This window comes from Aedes aegypti, chromosome 1, assembly GCF_002204515.2.
Source record: "Aedes aegypti strain LVP_AGWG chromosome 1, AaegL5.0 Primary Assembly, whole genome shotgun sequence".
Lineage (NCBI taxonomy): Eukaryota > Metazoa > Arthropoda > Insecta > Diptera > Culicidae > Aedes > Aedes aegypti.
The window spans coordinates 194,163,319-194,186,809 of NC_035107.1; the positions used below are offsets into that span (position 1 = coordinate 194,163,319).

Here is a 23,491-nt window from a genome sequence, read left to right on the forward strand (position 1 = left end):
CTTCTAGCTATCGTCCAATCAGTTTGCTTTCCTCCATCAGTAAACTTTTTGAAAAGGTTATTTTGAACAGAATGATGGCCCACATCAACGAAAATTCAATTTTTGCCAATGAACAGTTCGGATTCCGCCATGGACATTCGACCACTCATCAACTTTTGCGTGTAACAAATTTGATCCGTTCCAACAAATCTGAAGGCTATTCTACTGGTCTTGCTCTTCTAGACATAGAAAAAGCATTCGACAGTGTTTGGCATGAAGGTTTGATTGTAAAATTAAAAAACTTGAATTTTCCAACATACATTGTTAGAATAATTCAAAGTTATCTGTCAAATCGTACACTTCAGGTTAATTATCAGAACTCCAGATCTGAAAGACTTCCTGTAAGAGCTGGTGTTCCTCAAGGCAGCATTTTGGGACCAATATTATACAATATTTTCACATCTGATTTACCTGAGCTACCTCAGGAATGTCAAAAATCTTTATTTGCGGATGACACAGGCCTCTCCGCCAAAGGACGAAGCCTGCGTGTCATCTGTAGTCGATTGCAAAAAAGTTTGGATATTTTTTCTTCATACTTGCAAAAATGGAAGATTTCCCCTAATGCTTCCAAAACTCAACTAATAATATTCCCACATAAACCAAAAGCTCTTTATTTGAAACCTTCAAGTAGACATGTTGTCACGATGAGAGGGATTCCAATAAATTGGTCAGATGAAGTTAAGTATCTAGGGCTCATGCTAGACAAGAATTTAACTTTCAAAAATCACATTGAGGGCATTCAAGCCAAATGTAATAAATATGTTAAATGTCTCTATCCCCTTATTAATATAAAATCAAAACTTTGTCTTAAGAACAAGCTTTTGATATTCAAACAAATTTTCAGGCCAGCCATGTTGTATGCTGTACCAATTTGGACTAGCTGTTGTAATACCAGGAAGAAAGCTCTGCAGAGAATTCAAAATAAAATTTTGAAAATGATTCTGAGGCTTCCTCCCTGGTATAGTACCAATGAGTTACATAGAATATCCAATGTTGAAACATTGGAACAAATGTCAAATACAATCATTAATAATTTCAGGCAAAAATCGTTACAATCTTTTATTGCCTCGATTAATGCGTTATATGTTTAGGTTAAGTTAGGTTAAGTATATTAAAAACGTTTTTTTTTTCTCTTATAAGCAGGTGAAATCAACTCAGCTGTAAAAAAAAACTGAACTGCTACGGCAAATGAAATGTAATATGTTATTAACAAAATGTTAATTAAATCTTAAATTTGTTTTACCAAATTAGGATGATCCTTTCTTCCCCATAGCGTTGTTAAATAACATGAAAATCCATTCAAATGCTCAGAAACAACGAGCCACACACATGGTTACCAATGGCTTTTAGGGCGAGATCAGAAGTTATGCGAGAAATAGTAAAAAAAATCAATATGTACTGTTTAGCTAAATTAGGCTTATCCCACGGTATAGATTTGCGTGCCAAGAGCCCATATTCTAGTCGATTTTTATCTCCGTGTAGGTCAACTTATGCTCCATGGGTAAACATTTCCCAAAATGTTATGTCGACCACCCTAGGGTGGATCGGCCCCAAATCTGTCAAAAAACAAATCGACCTCGTCGTCCGTCCGCGACGTGCGAAGAAGTCGAATGTCAGCGAAAAGAACAGAAAAAAGTTGATGTAACAAACGTGATCGTGAATTGATTTGTGAAATTTTCGAATTTATTGCTCTAAATTACGGTAAAAATTGCATGTTTTTGTAGTTTAGTATCGGTGTAAAGTGGGTGTGTTCGTTTTAGGTGAATTTGAGTGGAAATTACTTTGATTTAGCCGGTTGAACTATTGTGCTAGGTATCCTACCTACACATACTGCCAAGGGGTCCTTGAAAATGACGATTTTGCGTAATGCTCTTGGCAATATGCGTAGAGTGCACTGTAATTTGTGTTCTTTATTAAATTCAATCGCTCTTAAATAATGTGTTTAATGACTTTAACTGCCAGTTGACGAGTGATTATATAATACTGTTTGTATCGATAATCTAGAGCTAGAAGATTGTGTGGAATTGAATTTAGTCGACAGCTTTACAGTGACTCAATTTCATTTTCATACTGGGTGCTGTTTTTAAATCAAGTTGGTGAGAAATTTTCGAATATAATATTGTAATTTGACAAAACGCTAACATGTTAATGTATTGAATTAGAAATAATTGATCAAAAATAGAGGTCATGGCAATCATAAACTCTCGATTCCTTTTTCCTATCGACGTAACTTTCCTCTCATTGTTTGAGAAGAATTAAAACCTCATTAAATAAGTATAAGAAACTTTCTAGATCCATTTAAAAATAAATCTACATTTTGACATTTTTTCTTCACATGTATCTTCAAAACATTGCATGCAGCATGCAAGAAGCAGGCGTCCAAAAATTCAGATTTTCTATAATTTTTCCACTAAAAAACATGACAAAAGGATATTCCGTTTTTTTAATTACTTACTACGTTTTGACTCAAGGAAGTAGTGTTTTGTTTTGGTTGGTAAAGTCACTTTGTCTCTACATATAACAGGGCGATGAAAATAATGGTTAGGTTGCGAAAGTTGAAAATCTTACTTATGTCGTTTTGCAATTTTGATAATTTAATGTTATATAAGTGAAAATTGAGTTGTTTTAAAGTGGAACGTGAACAATTTCGTCTGCAAAACATGGATCGATAAACTAAGCTTGTTTACTCTTCTAATTTACGGCTAACCGAATAAGTTCTTGTTTTCATTTAGTTTTATAAAGTATTGAATTTGTGTCTAAAATCGACCCAATTCCATATTTCCACCACCCACTAATTTCCAAACATTTAAAACTTGAAACTATACTATATTAGACAACATTTGAACCGTTTTTAAGTAAACATATTGGAAACTTTAGTAAATTTATGAAATACTCGTTTTTAGCGATTTTTTTTTTGTAACAATTAAAAATTTAACAATACTAATTACTTATACTGATTCCCAAATCATTGCGAAAACTGGAAGAATATAGAAAAGATAATAAACAATATATTTCAATGTATTCAACACCAAACGGTAAATTTGAATATATACTTACAGTTCATTGTATTCATTAAAATAGTTGATTATTTAAAAAAAAAACTTTTTTTGCACATCGTCTACAACCACAATTCATTAATCAGCTTATTAATTTCGATTATTTTACAATCGACTGTTAAACAGTCCCTATATTCAAGAGGATACTGCCTCGATCAACATGAGGGATATCCAGCGGAAGACCGGAACCTGTTCCCATATATCAGGAAATTAATCGCAATTTGGAGCGTTTTCAAAGATGCTGCATGTAATTTTTGAAAGCATGGTATAGGGAAAGTGTACCAGTTATAGCCATAGTGGTTCCTTATTTGGCCATACGAAAAATGTTGATAACTTTCACATTTTAAATCTGTTTGAATGTTTCATCATCAAGATATATCCTAAAGCTAACTACTACAACAAACAAAAATTTTAAAAATTTGAAGACATTAAAGTAATTACGTATGGCGAAAACCTGTATTATTCGAAATACAAAAGCATGACTACCGGGGTGTTAAGAGAAATTGTGCAGATGTCTAAAATTATGAAGAGAATGATAAGTTGATTCATAATAGTACTATTCGGCATTCAAAAATACTGTTTAGTTCTTCATTAACATAATCTCAGTCTTATCCTAGAGATCTGATTGTTTAATCTTTTGTCAAATTGGTCAGCATTTCAAAGATTTGTAAACAATCGCTTGTATTTTTTAAAATTCTGCTTCTGAGCGATCCTAGTGAACATGTATTTGCAGACTAGTATACTTCGTTAGCCTGTTTATTCGGCCATGAGCCTACAGTGTAGTCCAAAGGAACGTACGTGCAGTGTTGATAGACTGACACTCAAAACTCAATCAATACGCTCTCCCGTAAGAGCAAACTCATTAGAGATCTGCTTCGCAAATGTCACGATTGAGATTTAGATGCAAAATTACTCAATTAACTCAAACCGTAAAAAATGATTCAGTCGCAAAACCCGTAAAAACGCGTGAAACCCGAATGTTGTTGTTTACGTTAGAAAGAATTACTATAATTTTACCAGACTAACAAGAAATTATTGCCGTGTGTGAGTAAACTGTGGAAATATGAGACAATGAGTCAAAAAGATGCCAACTCATCCATGATTTATTGACTGCTGATTTGCGTTATTGACAACTCACGCATGAAAAATATCAAGCGTGAGATATGAGAAATTGAGTTTTTCACAGCACTGACGTACAACAAATGCGATCGCAAAAAGTTGCGACAAACCCTTGATGCTACTACTAGATAACTCTAAAATCCAAATATCGAACTATTCAACACCGTTTCACAAGGTGATGATTAATCGCAGAGAATATGTTTGAAAAATCTTTGACTTGTCTACTTTGAATCACACGCTTTTTTTAATTAAGGCGAAGTAGGCCGTCATTGAAATTTGTACGCACCGTCGATGATTGTTGTAATTCATCTCACGATTTCGAATCAAAGAAAATCAGTTGGTTTTGCACTGACACAGCTGAAAAAGTATCAGCATACTTTATGTATGTTGGCGCGTTCAGTGATACTTTTTCAAGTCAATATAAACTATCAAGAATGAGTTTTATCACTTTGAAAGTGCACGCAGCAAAGTCATCATTGCTGCCAAAATGAATGACGGGCTACTTCACCTTAAGATTTATGTTACGAAATGTTTCGACAAATTGAACTCTTAAAATCGAAATTTGGAGTTATCTAGATTTAGCATTAAGGGGACGACTCGATATCAATAAAGTCTATCGACATGGATGGAGACACCATCTTCTATGATGACAGGGGCTCGATTGGCTTGTCAGATGGAAATAGGACATGTCCATAAGGTGTGTATCAATCAGAGCTGTTAAATGTCATGAATTTCACGTGACTTTGACAATTGAGTATTGCTAATATCATCGATCCCCGTGGAAAAAGTAATCGGAAAAGCATTTTTCCGGTGACCTTTTCCAAACTACTATCGGTTGGCATTATGTGCTGAAGTGATATTTCGCATAGGAAGATGCTATGAGCATTCTAATTTTTCCAAAATTTTGACTTTTAACAGCACTGGTATCAATACGAATCCAGAGGGATGCAGACCAGTGATTTTATTTATCACTCGTTATCTAGAGTCCTTGTGCAGAAGCAACAGAGAGATTTTTTTTACAAAATTAGGCACCTCCAGGTTGCCCACATAGCCGTAACAATTCACCATGAAAATGCTGAGAGTCGTGAGTTCCAATCCTGCCAGTCTAGGAAGTTTTCGAATTGGAAAAAATACAACTTTTGTTCGAAGGTCAATTAGCAAAGAAAGCTGTCAGTTAATAGCTGTGGAAGTGTTTAGTTGAAAATCAATTGAAAAGCAGAGATTGTGTCATTTGGGACGTAACGCCAGAAAAAAATAAGAAGTAAGGGGTCGTCCATAAATGACGTAGCTTTTTAGGGGGGAGGGGGGTCTTCACGAATTTGTGACGAAGTGTGACGAGGGGGAGGGAGGGGTCCTAGCTAGTGGACGTAGCATTTTGAATCAAGTCCGTAAAAAGAAAGGCGCTGAAAAAATTACATACAATTATTTTTTATGAAACTTTTTTTTTTTTACTTATAAACTTGGGTTATCCAAAACATTCATATGGCAAGATTGCAAAAATATCTATGAAACTTTAGATTTTCTCGATAAATGCAATCAAATAGATGTTTTGAGGCTTTAAATAATTATGTGAATATTATATTATATTCGTGTCCAAATTAATAAATTTATAAATAAACAAAATAAGTTTAATGAATTGATTAAAAATCAATGCTCTAACTACTTGGAGTACTTTTTTTTGCCATTTGTTAACATGACATAGAGTCAGCCGTTTTAGTTTTATCCATATTTTCTGTTGGGGCTTTATTTCTTCAAGAAAATAAAATATGCTCTTCTTGGCAAATATTACATTTAAAGGCCGATTTGCTACTGACAAGAAAAGGAATCGCCTATCTCGATGCGTGGAAAATTTCTCCCAAGATATTTATTCCGTGAATTATGCCTTCAAGTTGCAAGAGATCTCCACCCAATCAACTCATCATTTGTTTTGATATATCAATGCTCTTGATGGAATAGCCCGAAAATTGATGAGGATAATAGATTCGAGTGTTAACAAAATGGCCCTATCATTAAATTTTGTTAATAACTCGGTAATTTGAAGAATTTTTTTAACGGTTTCATTATAGGTTGTGTAACATTATTTCATTATGGAAACGATAATGAAAATCAACTGAAATATTAATTATTAGTATTTGTATTTGTAAAATAATCGCTAAAATCTTCTAAACATTCCAAATATTTCGACTGTAATCTTTTATGTATCTGGCCACTGTTTGCTAAAATGATTTGAAATTGGATAATAATAACGATGATTCATTTCAAATTAATATATTTTCTTGATCATCTTTATTGAAATCTATTTCCTAGCAACGAATAATTTAAAAAAAAAACAATCCTCTAATATAACGAAATTTTTGTTCAATATATTATAAAACATATTGGACCCTAACTCGACAGTAACGAGCTTCATCAATCCAATCAATTTTTTTCACATTTTTTATAGTAAACTTGTTTTTTATGGTAAGAACAGCAATATTAATATTATTTAGTCTATAAGAAACTGGACACCAAAACCAAGGAAAATGTTTATTTAAAACTTTTCCAAATTACTTTTGAGCGCTACTGTATATCAAAGTGTTAGAATAGATTATCCTTTTTTTTCAGTCAGTAATTAATATCGAACTTTGTAATGAACTTCTCAATTCCAATTTTTGGTTTTAACTCAGTCGCTAAGGAAAACAAATTAAAAAAATATATTGGGGGGGGGGGGGGGGTGCTCGATATGCTACGTATTTTCCAGGGGGGAGTACCAGCATTTGTGACGAAATGCTGCGAGGGGGGAGGGGGTGTAAAAAATCAGCGAAAAAAATGCTACGTCATTTATGGATGGCCCCTAATTGGGAGTACCTATCAAGTTCGCCACGTATTCTTCATAAAGCCTTTACTTTTACTTCAATCAACATTCCTTAAACACTTTTCTACAACAATGTATTCAACTTAATACTCTTAAAGAATCATACATAAACCATGTTCCCAATAAACTTTTTCCATGAGAATTTTGAGCACATCCCTTCGGAAATTTATTATTTTTATCTGATGTGCGTGTTTTATGAATGCTCATGTTATTCACTTACTTTACAAAATTTCACATTGAAGATTGTTAAATAAATTAGTAAAACATTGAAAATTCATCAAGTTATAGCAGTTTAAAAACGCTTTGGCTGGCGTGTCTATTCCCCACCCCGACCAATGGATTACAACCAGAGGACTGACACGGCTGTCTTCATGCATACATTTCGGCTCTTCCTCACATCGTTTTTGGTACTTCGCGTTTTGGTACCCACTTTCTGGTCGGTTTGCCCTAACTTGTTCCTGATTTTGGAGTATACGGCTCACGTGCTGCTAGTGCTAGTTTCTGGCAATTCAATATTACAGTGTGCGTTTGAAATGCAAATATCAAATTGCGGTAACACCAAACGCGGTAAGATTGTTTACAAGAAATGCGATGTCAAAGATAGATTTTCCTTGCTATGGCGGCGGTGATTTATATAATTGTTGCTAGGTGTCCTTTGATTGCTTTGTGTTACCGCATTTGGAAGACGTTTAGTCAAAAATTTGCATCTCAAATGCAAACAGCAATATATTGCGTTGAATCGACGTATTTGATGACGCTTTTCCTATTTTCAACATTTTGTTGAATGTTTTACGCATAAATGATGTATCATTGATGTCTTCTATCCAAAATATCATATGTTTTGTCAGTCCCAAAAGATTCAAAATAAAGACACTGGACGCCATATTGAATCAATGTTGGGTAGCTAACTATTAACAACATTTTCGTCTACACTAAACCAAATTGAAACAAAATATGTTATAATTTAAACAAAAATATAACACATTTTGTTATTTTACATAACAAAATTTGTTATAAGCAATTAATCTCTTTTTTTATAACAAATTGTGTTGTAATTATGTTTAAAATTGAAACAAATTTTAAACAGACTTGTTATTAGAACTGATTTTGTATTAAAAATGATATAATTTCCACAATTAACTCAATGTGCTTCTAACAAAAATGAAACAAAATTTGTTATTTGTAACAAATCTTGATATAATTGTGCTACAATTTTGATGTAATCCACTGGTCGGGTACATCAGGAACTTCATTTTGCTTTAAACTAGCCTAAAGTGTTTGAAAATCCTTGCATCATTACCGAACGGATGCTACTGGAATACGTGTACCAATAGCTCAAGCGAATTTATGTTCAAAACATAATTTTATCACTCTTTTTATTTTCATATAAGGTACCGTGGGGCAAGTGGGTAATGGAATTCGCATAGTTGAGATTCTTCAAATTCTAGAGACTTTAAATTGAAACAAATGAGGTCGTGTATATTTTTTAGCTTGACTCCCACCAAATATAAGCAGCATGCTGAAATTGATTTTTATGAAAAATTGAAGAAAAAAATACAGAAAAAGTTTTTGAAAAATGTCTCCTTACTTTTCACTTGCCCCAAAAGTGGGGCAAGTGAAAAGTTTACTGTTTTGAATAATAAATTCAAAAACAAACAGTTATATTCACGATTTCTATTAACTTTAACATTTGTTAAGGCTTCCCAATGAACAATAACATAAGTAACATGTAAACAAAGAAAATGTTATTCTATTCACTTGAATTTTCTTCTGTTCAGTTATGTTAGTTGAAATGATTCTACACCATTATAACTGCAACATTTCCAATGCTAGTTCATACATTATAGGACAGCAATTGCATTTCTGCTCTGTAAAATTTCCACCGCTCGTTATTTGATTTTGAGAAAGTCGGATATGACGTCGGATAACTCTTCGGGAGAAATCAAACGGAATCCTTCAATAACGTATTTAGAATCTTTTTTATGTGGATAGATCTATACCCCATTTTTATGTTTTGAACTAGTTTTACATAGACATTCCACGAGATTTCCGTGTGTTTTCTAATATTGCAACTTTTCAGTCAACGTCTTCCTTTTAATTGGCTGCCCGAAGTAGACATATTAATATTGTAATGTTTTGCAACATCTTTTAGCGAAGTTCCATGATTTCTAATAGCTTTTAACGCTTGAGTATAGAGTTTCTTGAATTATCAGCACGTTATGTTTTTCTATGATAATTGCGAACCATGCTACATAAAGAGAAAACACAAATTCAATCTCTAATGATAAACTTTTCACTTGCCCCACCTGATAAGAAAATGGACGGTCTTTAAATTTAGTTATTTTTAGGTCTACGTCGAATTAATTCTAAAACTTTTTTTATTGCAGTTTGAAACTGTCACAGAGGACAACTAAGAAGCGGTACAGGAAATTATTTTCCGCAACTTTTTTCCACTGAAAATATTAAAATAAGATTGTACGCCGCCAATTTGTTACGGAGTAACAGTTGACAGGTTAACAATTGTTTGCTCTATTATGCAATAATGGCTGAAACATCTCAGAAATCTCTTACCTATCGTAATGTTCTCAATGGCTTCAAAGGTTTACGCATGAGTTTAGAACGTTAATTCACTTGTTCAGTAAAATATATCAATTGTTTTCACTTACCCCATTTACCCACTTGCCCCGCGGTACCTTACAAAGGTATCGACCGTGATAATTATATTTTGAATTTGTGGCTGTCTTGGTAGTGTCATTCTAAAAACACACAAAGCCGTTCCCATAGGGGACGTTAGCCACAAGGAAGGACGTTTCAAGTAATACTGTTTCATATAGTATGCTCTCTTCTAATCCTATCTAATCTAATCTAATCCAATTTCTCTCTCCGTTCCCTTTAACTTACGGTGGGTGTTCTTTCGAATTAAACACATCCGTACGTTTTGAGGGTTAAAAACAATCTTTTTTTTCAAACTTCTTTTGATTACATTGTAATCTACACGTCAAAGCTTAATCCTACATAGTATTAATTCTAGGGGATGAGTTTGGATTTACTTCGGAATTTGACGATAGCCAATCGTCGTCAAATAAGCTAACGTTCAGTTTTGGTATGAATCACCAATACACGAAGCATGTATCTTTTTAGCAGTTAGCATTTTGGTGCTGGTTTATAACAATGAAAGATGGTCAGGCATTTGTCAACTGCCAATTATGATTAAAAACGAAAACATGTTTAAGCAAACATGTGTAAGCAATAAATTTTAATGATTTCTATTGAGAAATTTAGTTGCGCATGCACTTGTTTGTTTCGACAAGTCACAAGTGTCTTATTGCAATTTATGACTTGGGATAAGAAAACGGATACATGTCTCATGTAAGATAATTCTTTGAGAAACTAAATATTGTAATGCTACAGGTACCTATCCATCTAGTATTAATTGCTTTCTTCTCCATGCTCCCTCTTACTTCGAGCAAAATAGACCGATATGCCGCTAAACAAATTCAAAATATATTTTCATAGTAGAGGTCGAAATCTTCCGATTGACGTCAAATAATTTTTTTTTAGTTGTTATGTTATGATTTTTTTGCTTAGGTAAATCCACTATTGATACAAGATAGGGAATGATTAGGGATCGTTTATATGAGAAATACAATACAATGGACTGAGTTGACAACAGACCAGTAGTGCTGAGTTTGCTCAGCATAAAGAATAATAATGTAACACGGACATGACATTCTCATTGCTAAAAATGTGTTTTGTTTTGTTATAGATCTGTGAGTTTCATGTCAAAGATTACATTTCTGTACAAAAAAAAGTTCAAAACAAACATAACATAAAGTCCAAAACAAGCGTAAGCTCGATTGGCTCACATTTTAACAGAAATGTGAGCTTCCGCGAATCTCTCTTTAGAAAGGATCACTAGTAATAATTATTAATCTAAATATACTAAACATAATTTTAAAATATAGTTCATTTCACGGCAATGAGCAATAACTGATTTGTACTTTTAGCTACATTAAAATTGCTCATAATTTTTTTAAGCTCTTTTACTCTTTCTGTTTGTGAGTAAGGCAGGTAGAAACCATACAAACATAAAAATTCAAAAAACGTTAAAAAAAATTCCCATGGATATGCCGTCGAAAAAAATGTGCATTTCAGTTAGAATTTTTGGGTTTTAGAACCAAAATTATTGAAAAAGTGGAATATTTACACAAAATTGTTTAATATTTGTACTTATAAAAAGCTTAAATGTTGACTAATACACGATTGTTATAAGCAATCATAAAGAGCATTGAAATTTACTTACAAGCGTTGTAAGTTTCAGATTTGGTAGGTGTGCGAGTTTGGAAATGGGTCAATTTCAGACACAAATTCGATACTTCTCCTTTTTTTTGTTTTGTATGATTGTCAAATAATAAACGACACTTATGCCCTTCATTTTTGATAAACTTTTTCCAAATCTAGTATATTATTTTGCAGTGTTTCGCCAACTTGAAATGAAAACAATGTGCTGTACAATATGAAATTGAGTCACTGTACACGCAGAGAATTGACAGCTATTCAAAATAATAAATATTATTTTTGTTTTCAATAAACCTTTTCAATTTGTTGCAATTAAAAAAATGCGTTGAAACAACAATTATTTTTATCAGAATAAAACACAAATATTGTTGAAGCAATCCTTATAAGAAATTTGTTGAAACAACAAAAGAAAAGCTTTACATCAAATGAAAGTTTTATTTATTTCAATCCTTTCATTGTTGATTTAATTAATCATGTGTATAACATAAAAACTGGCCCGCCATTTTGGTTTTGATTGGAAACAGCGAGAATGTGGATATTTCTAGTGCGTTGAATTAGACCAAAGTGCAATACGTGCAGAACATTTATGTTTAAGTAGTTCAGGTCATCAATTTTTTATCACAGTTTCGGAGTATCCATAAACTAGAATCTGGCTGTTTATGGTAAGTTTTGGCCATTCTTTCTAAATTTTTGTTTTCACTAAATAATTTTCAATTATTGCAGTCAACTCCTACACGAGCTGATGATTTCATTCTATTGCTTTGTCGCGGAGCGGATAAACCTCATCTTCCAAACGGATTTTGGAGCAAGTTTCATAGACTTAATACCACAAAAGATCAAAGAATACTGGTCACAGTGGTACATCCCGAACAGAAACAAAACATATACTTACGTAAAATGAAAATAAAGTAGGCTTTTGAAAGCGATTATCGTAATTTATTTCATTAAAAAACGTGGTTTCAGGGGACTGGGACCAACAAAAATGAGTTTTTATTTCAAACAAAAACATTATCACATCAAAAAACATTGTTATTTGTTTCAAAAACGATAGGTTTTATTTCAATACAAAAAATTGTTGCTTCAAAAGAAAAAAAGAGTTGAATCAAAAATTAATGTTGTTGCTCCACAGTAAACCCAGCTGTCAAATTCAACAATAAATATTTTTAAACCAAATTACGAGTTGTTGTTGAAACAATAAAAGGCAATTATAAGCCGGCAAACAATACAAATATATTGTTGTAATGATACAGAATATATTTGATTTTAAAATTGTTTTCTCTGCGTGTAGGGTAAAGTCGGTAATACACGCCCTCTAATAAGTTGAATGGTGATTTTTTTTTTCCACAGAACAAACGAAATAATCATCAGCCATGGAGGAATACGCCAGAGAACCGTGCCCGTACCGGATTGTGGACGATTGTGGTGGTGCGTTTGCGATGGGCTGTATAGGCGGTGGCGTGTTCCAGGCAATCAAAGGCTTCCGTAATGCTCCTTCAGGTTTCAGCAGACGACTGGTAAGTTTCTCCCTCAGAAGATAAAATCCTAGACCGTTGTTATAAAATAAAATTGTTCATCAAAACTAACGTACATGGTTCGAATCTCGGGACGAATCTTGCGAAATTTTTAATTACAATTTTTATCTAAGAAATTAATAAAAATCCATAGGGTGATGTGCTAGTATCCATCGTATTAAGCATTGATCAGTGACAACTGCAATTTTCCCAGTATTGCAGTTAATGATGCTGATACAAACCGATGCCAAACAATTCTTTCTCAAAACGGCCTTAGCATTGTACAATAACATTTTGATAAATCTTGATCTCTTTTTGGAAATAATGCAAAGAAAATGCATCTTACAATATTCTCAATCCGTCGTATCGTTTTCAACTCCGTCGCAATCAGTTTCCAGATTCGTCGCACAACTTACGGCTCACTGTGTGTATTGAGTGGTTAAAACACAACATATCAACGCTATAATAAAATGTTTTACTAGAATATATACATCTACGGGCATCTCCCTCCATTCCTTCAGCATGATGAAATATACTATTTTCCTTGAAAAATAAATGTTCGTCATCAAAATTCAGCTCGAACATATGAACACAATTCCTTTTGACCGTACAATTATGGCATTTGCTCACAGTACAGCGAAAACAACACAATCAAAGGAATCGTATTTTTACGTCGAACGTCCCGCACACATTGATGCGCACAAGCTTTTTTTTCTCAGTACGACGGATAGAACTTTGTTTACATTCTCAATTATACGCGGCGGTTGAGGGATTTTTGTAAAATTTGGTGATTTATTGAAGTTTTACGGCCTGTGATTGGAATGAAATCCTTCAGTGAAGAAGTACGAAGGTTTTCCATAGTGGAAATAAGTGCCCGGCGAAGTAAGTCACCCACGGGGGCGGGAAGAAACTTGTGTTGGAAAGTGGTGTGGCTCAGTCGATCGCTAAGCATTTCTCGCAAATCGTGTTCGTCCATGCGATTTCGGTGAAAAAGTGCAAAGTGGATAATTGAATTGAAGTTATTTACCAAAATACAGTAGTTTTATTGCATTTTTGGTGTACAAGTATACAAACCATAACAGCTTTCACAAAATTACACTTGGATAATGAATCTATGTTGCAGGTAAGTTTGAATATCCACCGTAGTGGAACATTTAAAGTTTGATACGACGAAGAGTAGCGCTTACGACGAAGAAGAACAAAACCCTATTAATATTATTCAATAGTACCAACAATCCTAGGAAAACGCTTAAAAAACTTGATCCAATTTATTTTCAACTAGTGTACATATATTTATTACCGATGTTGACTTAACTTATTAAATTGGCAACATAGTTTGAAGTGTTGCAGATAGGGATGAATTGATTCAAGTAAATACGATTATTTTTTTGATTTGATACCTCGATAAAGAGTAAATTTTAAATCAATACCTTTCAGTTCGATACCAATGGTAAGATTTTTTTTTTGAATTCTTCGTGATAAAAACATGAATTTCATCAAATTTTTATATAGGTATTTACCCAACGATTCAAATAGTACTCCGAAGAATCCTCCAGGAGTTCATTTAGTCATTGTTTACCACGGAATTCCCCCAAGAATTTTCCAAGATTTTTGCTTCAGATACCTCAAGAATACCTGGATTACTCCAAGGTTAACCACAGAAGTTACTTCAAAGGCTCTATAAGGAATTCCTTCAAAAATTCTCTTAGATGTGTTGTAATTGATATGTCCTCCAGGATTGTATCCAGTGATAGTAGTAACTTCTCGTTCTTGTGGGCTTCGTGGCCGTGCGGTTAGTGTCGTCAGGCAATGAGCGTATCGTGTCATGAGGTGTGGGTTCGATTCCCGCTGCAGCCATTGAAGCTTTTCGCCAGGAATGTTTCTCGGCTGTACCATTGGAGCATGCTTGTCCGTTGTCTAGTGTTAAGTTACAGTCTGTGCAGCTAAATGGCTGAAGACGGTGTCTGTGTCTTTTTTTAAAGATGCCTACATAGATTTCTTACAAAACTATCTTTCAGGGTTTCTTTGAAATTTCATCTACGAGTCCCTGTAAAAAAATTTTCCGAAGATTTCTTTAGGGATTGCTTGCGTAATTATTCAAGATATTTCCCAAGAAAGTATATATTTCCTAGGCATTCTTTCAAGAATTTTCAGGCATTTATCCAGAGAAATCTCAAGAAAATTTTTCAGGGAACCTTAGGACAATTTTTTGGAAAAAAAAAATGAGCAGGAAACCCTCTTCTGGCGTTTCTTCCGAATAAGCAGTTTAAGCTAAAAAACGTTAGGGCCTCCAGCGTTCCAATTACCTTACCTTACCAGTCAGACTAAGGCCTGGGTGGCCTCTGGTGTACATAGGAGACGTCTCCATTCGACTATTCATATGGTAGACCTATTCGAATCATTTAGAACCACACGCGAGGTCGATAGTAGTGGATACGCAAGTTACAAGCTCTCGTCACAAAGATATTGAACTCAATGACTTCATTATTAAATGATACGGTATGTTCCAAATGTCCTCTCGTAAAATGAAAGTAAGTTAGTAGAAAACATGTCCATAACAAAAAACATAGTCTAAATAAGTTAAACTAATTATCTAACAATAATGTTCATGACTCGTTTTCATTTTTGATACAAAAACTACCATAAAACTTCGCATTTTTATAGGCACTACTGTAGTTTTGATGAACAATTTTACTTTATAAAAAAATGGTCTAGCGGGGCGCGGTCATTCCCTATTCATTAATAAAAAATCTTTCATCTTTTTTCTTTTAGGTCGGCAGTTTGACCGCAATCAAGTCCCGTTCTCCGGTTATCGCAGGTAATTTCGCTGTCTGGGGCGGTATGTTCAGCACAATCGACTGCACCCTGGTCCACTTCCGGAAGAAGGAAGATCCGTGGAACTCGATCATCAGCGGGGCAGCCACCGGAGGAATCCTGGCGGCACGTAATGGCGTCGGTGCCATGGCAGGCAGCGCCATCATCGGTGGCGTTCTGCTCGCGTTGATCGAAGGTGTAGGAATCCTGTTTACGAGAATTTCCGCCGAACAGTTCCGTTCGCAGCCTATCGTGGAAGACCCCTCGGCACTGGGTGACCCTTCGCAGAACGCTGGTGCGGCGGCACCGTCCTCATCAATGCCATTCGGTTTCGGTCAGTCAGGTCAAAATTACCAATAAGAATGTCATTGTGTGTGTTTGGTAGGGCTTTAGTTATCGTAATTTTAAATTAAAAACTAAAGTTGGACATTTTCGACCGACGATTGAAGGCTAGACGTATGAATGTGATAGAAGAGGTGATTACTCACAGTCTCGGCTCTCGTTATTATTTGGCCAGCGTGAGGTTCGAATGGTTGAATTTGAGAACGAAAAAGGTTCATTCTTCTAGTCTAATCGATGGACAGTCATCAACTAACTTCCTGTGATCGTTTACTCTGAAAGTGACTGACCTTGTCTTTTCCTTGTATATTCCAGGGAAAGATAAAGGATTCAATTAGAGTGGAAGCTTGACCTTTTCCATGTGAGAGTGGTGAATATGCCAGATAGAACGATGACTGCGAGCGCGTTTATGTGATTGTGTGATAGATTCTAGTGAAACTGTATAAGGTAACATTAGTGGGGACAAGAAAAGTGTTCTGAAAACACACCGAACTTCGGTAGAACCGGATGCCGATAAAATGCAACTACGAACGAAACGATCGGGCGGTGTCATTGGTGGAAGAAATCCTTCTACAAGTAATTTCTTTTCATACCAAGTTTCTCGATATAATGGAATGGTATCGTCAACTTTTTTCTGTTTCTTTCAGAACCGGAAGAGCAAAATTAGACCTAGTTTTTCTGTATATAAAACCTAAGAGCAAATAAAAATTCGATTATTTCAAACATGAAAATGCTACCGCTTGGTGAAAATCGTAGATTTTGTCAGAAAAGCCAAAACGATTATGATGACCACTTTGTCGGCAATATGCCAAAGGTTCTTACACTGCAATTTGTCGCCTTTCTTGTAGATGGGGCGTATATTCCCTGATTTCAACAATCAGACGGTGTAGAAAATCCTCCAAAATATGAGCAAATTAGGTTTGGTCGACCGCTGACCTAATGAATTCATTTCCTCCGCTATCTTGCCAGTGCTCTCAATGAAGTTCAAGTGTTTTGTGAAGTACAGCTTCCACCTTTCAACCTTCGTACATGTTCATTTCAAGATGATCCTATTCTTAAAAAAAGAGACCAAACAAGTATCAGGAAACATTCCTAATAGTTTCAATAAGTATTTCTCAGATAATTCGATCAGACAGGGCTGGTGAAAGCTTTCTTTTTAGAGACTTCGTCAATGTATGTGCTCAAAACTTTCGACGGTGACCAACTCGCGTCGAAGCCAAATGCTATGGCTTAATATCGAGCGGCTACGGGATTCAGAAGTAGCCCAAGAATAAGCGCAGCAGTTGGAAGTGGCCCTACCAACGGAAGAGCAGCTTGGCGCCGCCACTCTTGAAGATGGCGTGGAACAGCTCTTCCATCGCTTCGCGATCTCGTTCTTCTTGATGGCGCTTCTTTCTCCGGAAGATCGAGTTTTGTTTTGGACGGAAATCTTATCACGAACGAACGTGAGGTGGTCGAAAGGTGGCGGCAGCAGCGAAAGTGGCACGGAAATAACTTTGGGAGCTCGCGCGGACGACGAAAGACTTCCGCCTCCAGATCTCCAAGGGGTAGAAACGGAGATTAGACGGATGAAAAACAACAAAGCCGCTGGAGTGGACCAACTACCGAGCGAGTTGCTAAAATACGGTGGTGATGCACTGGCAAAAGCGCTGCACTGGGTTATTTCCAAGATTTGGGAGGAGGAAGTATTGTCGGAGGAGTGGATGGAAGGTGCCGTGTGTCCCATGTACAAAAAAAAACGACAAGTTGGATTGCGCCAATTATCTTGCGATCACAATTTTGAGCGCCGCCTACAAGGTACTCTTCCAAATTTGATGCTAACCGCACGGCCACGAAGCCCACAATTGCTAGAGAATTCGTTGGGCAATATCAGGCAGGATTTATGAGCGAACGAGCAACAACGGACCAAATGTTCGCCATCCGCCAGTTGTTGCAGAAATGCCGTGAATACAATGTACCCACACATAATTTATTAATCGATTTTAAATCGGCATATGATACAATCGATCGAGAACAGCTATGGCAGATTATGCACGAATACGGTTTCCCGGCCAAGGCGACGTCCGAGTATCAGGAACACCCTCGAGTCCCTCCGAATCTTTGAGACGATGGCGGATACGTACATCCGACTAAGGGCTGAGACTAGGCGAATCGGACTGAACATCAATGTGTCGAAGACGAAGTACTTGATAGCGAGGGGCTCAAGAGAAGACACGGCATGCCCCCCACCTCGAGTTCATATTGACGGTGATGAAATCGAGGTTGTCGAAGAATTCGTGTACTTGGGCTCACTGGTGACCGCCGACAACGACACCAGCAGAGAAATCCGGAGACGCATCGTTGCTGGAAATCGTACCTACTTTGGACTCCGCAGAACTCTCCGATCGAGCAAAGTTCGCCATCGCACGAAGTTAATTATCTACAAGACGCTGATTAGACCGGTACTCCTCTATGGGCACGAAACATGGACCCTACGAGCAGAGGATTAACGCGCCCTTGGTGTTTTCGAACGGAAGGTGTTACGGACCATCTAAGGCGGAGTGCGGATGGAAGACGGAACGTGGAGAAGGCGAATGAACCATGAATTGCACCAGCTGCTGGGAGAACCAACCATCGTCCACCTCACAAAAAATGGGAGGCTGCGGTGGGCCGGGCATGTCACCAGAATGTCGCATAACAACCCGGTGAAAATGATTCTTGAAAACAATCCGACCGGCACAAAACGACGTGGTGCGCAGCGAGTAAGATGGTGTTGATCAAGTTGAGTACCCATAACGCGGGTAGATCACCTTTTCGTGGTGCGTTATGGGATAAAGATCTACCAGTGAACCCTAGTCCTGACTGCTTCAAACGAAGAGAACAGGATGTTATAGTAATCAAAGGAACACTTTTATTCCTGGTTACATTTTAAACCTTGTTGAAAGTGACAAGTCTCGGTTTTCCCAGTTGCCGAGAATGATCTTGAGACAAGGAAAAACATGAGTCGAAGTCAACAATTTGTTTTCTAATCTTTTATTTATTTCGTTCTCTAGTTTGAAGAAGTAAGGACTAGGATTCTGATGCATGGACAATATCGGTGTAATTTCTTGGCTTTATCGAGGGATCCGATTTTGCTTGATAAAGGGGCGCGCCTGTGAAGAGTGCATGCACCACACTCTTCGAAGGGTAGGAACCTTTCAGTTAGAATCCTTTCCTGTGATCAAGTTAGGAATTACAACTGTAAGAAACCGAATGCTTTATCACTTCTCGATAGTGACAAAGTAAAACGACATGCACTACACAAAGCACACGGGATATACTACAATAGATCAATTATTGGTCGCAGTGGTTTATGTTCCGAACAGAAAAAAAAAAATCAAGTTGAGGACGATCTGCGGACCCACCGCAGAGTGCGTGGTTGGCGAATGCGAGTCGAATGGAGACGTCTCCTACGTACAGCAGAGGCTACCCAGGTCTCAGCCTGACTGGTAAGGTAAGTAAGTTTCTAAAGTCTCTTTCTTGACAAAAATGGTCTCTAAAGTTACTGTTTTTGTTCTCCTTGCAGCGAAATCTGATTCGAAACACCTAAATTGGAATTTCCACAGAGCTATTCCTAAATTACATTTTAGATTGACAATGCAAACCAGAAAGTCGGGCCGCCATTGTATCAAGTCTTCCGCAATAATAAAAATTTGTTTGATGATTGTTGATCATTTATATATTTGATAATCACCACGTAATTGCGAGAAAAATGGTAAGGAATCGTTATAATCCGTCAAGACAGTGAAGTTTCTGATCAATAATATTGTTTACTTTCCAGAAATCCAGAGTCAGCATATTCGAAGCAGTTAACAACTCTTCCCAATCTTTGGTACGCCAATTCGTTAAATACATGAACCGGAATCTCACCGACGAGAAATTATGGACATTATAGTGACTAGCGCAGATGTCTATTCGATGGAGGAAATGCCGGGGTTATGTCAACTATGTTGCTGGAAGACTGGAACAGGCTACAGCAAACAAAACGATGGGAAATTAATAAAGTTATTTATTTTGTAATACTTCAAGTTTATATGCGTATGGAATTAGTAAAAATAAAGTTCTGCACATCGATTGCTCAACGTAAAGAGCTGCTAATTTAAATTTAGCAATTATTGTTTCATTAATAGTCATTCTAAAGCAGATCAAATATAGTGTTAAAATGCATAAAAACTATGCATTTCCGAAAGGATGACAAATCTACATTTAAGATTAAAAATAACTAAAAAATAGTCATTGGTAAACTAAACTGCATAAAGTTCACTCTGTCTTCTCACATTTTAGATATGGACCAATGCACGAGTTCACTATTTCACGTTTGAGCGGTGCCGTGTTATTTATGTTTTTTTTTTCTATCTTTATTAACGAGATTTTTAGCCCTGGGCTAGTTCATCTCGGGACCAACGACTTTACTTCCCTTCCGAAGGAAGTCGTCACTACAACTTTTTTTGTCAGTGACTATCTCGGGGATGGGATTCGATCCCAGGTCCTCGGCGTGAGAGGCGTGTGTTCTAACCACTACACCAGGTCCGTCCCCTGTTATTTATGGTAACTAGTGAATTTGGCACCGCTCAAACGGCAAATTAGTGAACTCGTGCATCGGTCCATTTTATGCATGAACCCAGGAAAACTGGGATTATGCTTGAAAAATAGTCATAAATGACTTTATTTATTTCTGAGTGACACTGCGCGGCTGTTGTAAAGTTCCTAAAAACGCGCATTTGCTCAAAATTCCATGCGGCGAATGGTCCAGGCAAGAACAACCGCGTTTGAAGACAACACCGCAATGTTGTCTACCATAAGATGAAGTAAAAGGGAGCAAAACCGCGGTCGTTCCTTTTCTCAGGAGAACGCTGCGTGTCCTTTTGAGCAATTGCGCTAATAATAACCTTCGGTTTGCCAACCATGTTTTGTAACAAAACCGCCCCAAGCCCATTGTTACTCGCGTCAATGATCAAGGTAGTTGGCTTCTTTGGGCTGAAATAGCCCAAATGTTCAGGTTTCACCAAAGCAGATTTGTGAAGTGAATGGCAATCCTTTTACCGTCATTTGACGCAACGATGCGAAAAGGTTTGGAATGAACTTACCGACGTAGTTCACTAATTCAAGAAAGCTTCGCATCTCGGTGACATTCGCTGGTCGGCGGAACGCTTGGATTGCGCTAACTTTGTCGTTCATCGGCAAAATGGACCAATGGACCGATGCACGAGTTCACTAATGTGACGTTTGAGCGGTGCCGAATTCACTCGTTGTCATGGTCACGTAAATAACACGGCACCGCTCAAACGTCAGATAGTGAACCCGTGCATAGGTCCATACACGAGTTCACCCGTTGACGTTTGAGCGGTGCCGTGTTATTTACGTGACCATGGACCGATGCACGAGTTCACTATTTGACATTTTGAGCGGTGCCGTGTTATTTATGTTACCATGGCAACAAGTGAATTCCGCACCGCTTAAACGTCAAATTAATGAACTCGTGCATTGGTCTATAGGCCAGGAGAAGTGGATGAACTTGTTATTCATTTTCCTGTCAAATTTCATACAAAATCTACTTTTTCTCTGCTATAAATTCACTCTAGGTGAACCACTTCTCCTGGCCTATGGAAACGAGTGAATTCGGCACCGCTCAAACGTCAAATTAGTGAACTCGTGCATTATTGATCCATAACACGGCACCGCTCAAACGTCAAATTAGTGAACTCGTGCATAGGTCCATACCACTGGCCGATAGGGTGTGACCGTGACCCATGAAATCGACCAACTCCTTTCCAATCTTACTTTTGTTCATGTTTACCGTTAGCCCATATTCCTTGAGCCGATCCAGTACTGCCTGCACCCTTCGGTCATGACTTCTGCCTCAATCCTTCGGAGTTACCACCAACGGGGACGCCCAGGAGATTATCAGTGGAGCTGGATCGATGATGTCCTGTCGAACTAAGTCCTGCAATTTATACTCAATTAGCTCTTCCAACGGAATCGGCAGGCGTCGAGCTGGCTGTTGTACTGGAAGCACTTTGAGGTCGATTTTTACATCTACCTGTAAACCCTTCACTTTTCCATCGCGACGCTGAAAACTTCACCTTCAATTTTCAATATTCCCAGGTCCATCGACGTTCGTCTGCAAAGGAGATTGGCGCCTTTCTCATTGTCGACGACATATACGTCATGATGAACTGTTTTTGAACGCCTACTGATGTCCGCTTTGATGATTTTGTGCACTCTGAGTTTGCTGTTCCCGTAGACTCGCAGAAACTTCCGGCCTTCGTAACTGCAACTGACTTTACATCCCTGTCTCTTGATGTTGCGCCATGTGTCACGACTAATCACGTTTACATAGGCACCAGAATCAACTATCCAATCCTGTTTGACGTCTCCGACGTAACAAGTAACCTTGTCATGTTCTTCACCAGTGGCGCTGATTTGCTAGACGTCGCTGTCGCTGTCGTCGTCGAGGTCACGAACTTGTAGTACCCGGTTCTTCTTTTTCTTTTCTGCACTGCGTTTGCCGTCCAATTTGGTCTTTCACATCTTTTGGAAATGGCCAATAATATTGAACTTATCGCAAACCTTGCTCCTGGCCGGACATCCTCGGTTGTTGGCATAATGTCCGGTATTGCCACACCGCAAACAACTCTTTTTTTCTCGTTTCACTTGATATGCTTGCGGTTCACCCGAGTGGGTTGATAGCTTCTTCATTTCCTCCTTTTTACGCTTACTGGTTTCCAGAATACGAGCTTCTTCAATAATCGCAGGTACTGTTAACAGCTTTTTCTTCAGGATTATTTCGCGCAGCTCGTCGGAGAACGGCAGTTATTAAACACTTGTTCAATACAATAGTAGGGTGATCATTGTATTTTGGACAGACCGTTACGCGTATAAAATTTGGCCATTTACGGCAAAATCAAATGGAGGTGACCAAATTATATACGCGTAATGCTCTGTCCAAACTACATAAAACACCCTACATACTTCTTGGAATCGCATCACATGATTTGAAATATGTTTCTAATAAACCTGGCATAATGGGCGAATGTAAGAAGCTCAACAAATAATTACATAAACAAAATATTAAAACTTTCAGAATGGGCTATTGTTGACTTCAGGAGAAACCAGAAGATTAAAGAATTAAGAACGATTTGGATAATCAAGTAGAGTGCCATCCTTTTGCTTAAATACCTAACGATTTTCTAACGTGACTTTTTCAACTGTAACGAAAGCTTTCTCAACGAAGACTAGTTCCGAATGCAATTTATGTGTCTGTAGATCAAGTCATAGGACTTAATTATTTGAATATTTATTTTGCAAATGACTCTATCGAACACACTGCAGGGCTGGTAGATTTGAAGTGTCTTGAATATACGAACTTGAAAAATGAGACCAGGCAGGAACCAAAAAGAGACCGAATATGGACCAAATAGGGAACAGCAAAAAAACGTAAT

At 37.0% G+C, this 23,491-nt stretch overlaps 1 protein-coding gene across 3 annotated transcripts; it reads left to right on the forward strand.

Annotated features, from left to right (window-relative positions):
* The first annotated feature begins 1,605 nt into the window (after positions 1 to 1,605).
* Positions 1,606 to 16,762, forward strand: LOC5579326 (mitochondrial import inner membrane translocase subunit Tim17-A). 3 transcript variants are annotated; one of them, XM_021856262.1, is made up of 4 exons: positions 1,606 to 1,740; positions 12,715 to 12,881; positions 15,651 to 16,026; positions 16,347 to 16,762. In XM_021856262.1, exons 2-4 carry the CDS (start codon positions 12,738 to 12,740, stop codon positions 16,367 to 16,369), a joined length of 543 nt encoding a protein of 180 aa, XP_021711954.1. In that variant the 5' UTR covers positions 1,606 to 1,740; positions 12,715 to 12,737; the 3' UTR covers positions 16,370 to 16,762. The 3 variants fall into 3 exon arrangements, with proteins under 3 accessions (XP_021711954.1, XP_021711938.1, XP_021711949.1); XM_021856246.1 differs by having other exon boundaries at positions 15,651 to 16,762; XM_021856257.1 differs by lacking the exon at positions 1,606 to 1,740 and adding an exon at positions 1,776 to 1,799 and having other exon boundaries at positions 15,651 to 16,762.
* The last annotated feature ends 6,729 nt before the right edge of the window (positions 16,763 to 23,491 follow it).